At 49.8% G+C, this 2,500-nt stretch overlaps 1 protein-coding gene across 4 annotated transcripts in view; it reads left to right on the top strand.

Annotated features, from left to right (window-relative positions):
• The window catches only part of LOC125302952 (dual specificity protein phosphatase 8-like), a 42,602-nt gene that overhangs the window by 6,430 nt on the left and 33,672 nt on the right, over positions 1-2,500 (top strand). For all 4 annotated transcript variants that reach the window (XM_048256356.1, XM_048256355.1, XM_048256358.1 and 1 more), the window contains exon 2: positions 1-416. This exon is cut by the window's left edge. In XM_048256356.1, coding sequence (XP_048112313.1) covers positions 183-416 — 234 coding nt within the window. In that variant the 5' untranslated portion in view covers positions 1-182. The remainder of the gene's footprint in view (positions 417-2,500) is intronic.

Here is a 2,500-nt window from a genome sequence, read left to right as displayed (position 1 = left end):
GAGCCTCGACCCGTCATCTCCCCTGTGATCTGACCTCTCACCCTCTCCCCCACCTCGCCTTCCTCCCGTCTTTTTCTGGGAGCGTTTGTCGTCCCTCCCCACGCCTCCGTCTTCCACTCCGGAGGCAGCGCCCCCTGTGAGGAGGAGGAGGAACTGCAGCAGCGGCAACAGCGAGCAGCAGCATGGCCGGGGAGAAACATGGCCGCCGGTCGCCCATGGACATCAAGCGGCTGGCGGGGCTGCTCCAGCGTGGGGCCGGGCGCCTGCTGGTCATCGACAGCCGCACCTTCTCCGAGTACAACGCCTCGCACGTGCAGGGCGCCATCAACGTCTGCTGCTCCAAGCTGGTCAAGCGGAGGCTGCAGCAGGACAAGGTGTCTGTCACCGAGCTGCTGCAGCCCAACGGCAAGGTCAAGGTAAGTCCATTACCTGACCTCCACGGTCATCAGCTGTCAGGATGATATTGCTGATGGTGACAAGGTAGTCTGCTGCTGTAAACGCCATGAAAATTGAGGCTCATTGTTGTTTTCTCTATCCTTAGAGTCAATAGTCAATAGTCAATTCAGTGAGAGCGTGTCAATGGTGGTATCTCTGTCAGCATAACGGGGTGGTGCTAGAACTAGCATGGGAAGCTCAAGGCTAACATAGGAAACTTATGGCTCAGTGCAAGCTGATGATTAACATGCTAAATTAAACTGTGACTGACTACTACTAGTCAAAGGTCTTGAACCTGAAGTCAGTTTGATATTTATGTGAGTACTTGATGATGTGGCAGGTTTTCTATGAGTTTGAGCTTCATGTTTAGATAGAGATAGAGAGTATGAAGAGTTGTTTCGAACAAGCTCTCAGAATAAGTCCACTTGTGCAGGGGGACTCAAACGTGCATTCAACCGCTGGCTCTAAATAGCTGACTTCACAACCTTGCGTGCAATTCAGCCATGACCACACATCACCTGGGTGTCATCATCCTTTAAAACATGTGCACATACTTATTTTTGCCTTCTACCTTCAACGCCCCCAAACACACACACACACACACACACACACACACACACACACACACACACACACATACACGCAAACACCATGCATTTATGCTCACGCGACCATATACCTGCATAGACGGCATGATGACGCTGTTTCCGGTACTCTGGGTTTAAAAGAGCTGTCATAGCGTGGCTTTGCCTTGCCCTCTTTTTAGATACGCTAAAACGTATCTACCCCTTACATCACCCCCTGTCCTCCACCATCCTAGCACCTCCATCTCCCTCCCCTGTTTAAGCTTTTACGGCCCACGAGGGGTTTGTGGTTTGATTGTGAGCCTCTGACAAGAAGCAGCACTTGATCTGGCTGTTACTGCTGCTATATTTGGCAGCGGCGTTGTGTGTCATTGTGTGTGTGTGTGTGTGTGTGTGTGTGTGCGTGTGTGTGTGTGTGTGTGTGTGTGTGTGTGTGTGTGCGCTGCATGGCACTGTAGGTTTATGGCTTATCAGTGGCTGTGAAACAGGAGCCTCTAGTTTTCCATGACTTCTGTGCTGAATGGAGCTGGATTTATTTTTCCTGAGCACCCTCCTGACACGCGAAAGTCCCGTATTTTTAGTCAGGGGATGAAAGTGAAGGAAAGGGGGAAACCCAAGCAGTGATGTGTGTGACCCTCACACATGCACACACACATGCACACACACATGCCCACACACATGCACACACAGTAATGCATTTTCTCTATGATGCACTCACTCACACAAATATACACAAACCACACACTCTTGGACATGTAAACAATATGTAGATGATGCACACATACCTCGCACACATATACATATCTCCCATAACCAAACATATGGGAACTCAAGTAAACACACTCAAGTAAACACACAAACACACACATAATAGCCCCTGCAGACAGTAAGCTCACTATATGTCAGCCCCATCTCCACATAGTCTGGGGTAGTGGTTGCAGGCTCTGTTCTCCTTCAGTGCTGTTAATTCGCAGTGGTAACCATCCATGTGACTCTGCCAGGAGGGGGCAAACGCGCACCCTGCGGCTCTGAGTGGCGGTTTGATTGGCGCTTCGTAAAACTAATTTTGCTAGTTCCTCATACTCAATTTCAAGCATGAACGCCTGACCTGCCATGCATGCGGACCTGGTGCAAGGATCAGGCACTGTGAATGTGTGTGTAGTATTGCGTGTACTCTAGTGTGTGTGTGTGTGTATGTGTGTGTGTATGCGTGCATGTTCTGGTGTGTGTGTGTGCATGTTCTAGTGTGTGTGTGTGAGTGTGTTTGTGTGTGTGTGTGTGTGTGAGCATGTTCTAGTTTGTGTGTGTGTGTATTAGTGTGTGTGTGTGTGTGTGTGTGTGTGTGTGTGTGTGTGTGTGTGTGTGTGTGTGTGTGTGTTCTGGTGTGTGTGTGTGTGTGTGTGTGTGTGCATGTTCTGGTGTGTGTGTGTGTGTGTATTTGTGTGTGTGTGTGTGTTCTAGTGTGTGTGTGTGTGTGTGTG

The sequence above is a fragment of the Alosa alosa genome, chromosome 11 (genome assembly GCF_017589495.1).
Source record: "Alosa alosa isolate M-15738 ecotype Scorff River chromosome 11, AALO_Geno_1.1, whole genome shotgun sequence".
In the NCBI taxonomy this organism is placed as follows: domain Eukaryota; kingdom Metazoa; phylum Chordata; class Actinopteri; order Clupeiformes; family Clupeidae; genus Alosa; species Alosa alosa.
This window is presented reverse-complemented; position numbering and strand designations above follow the sequence as displayed.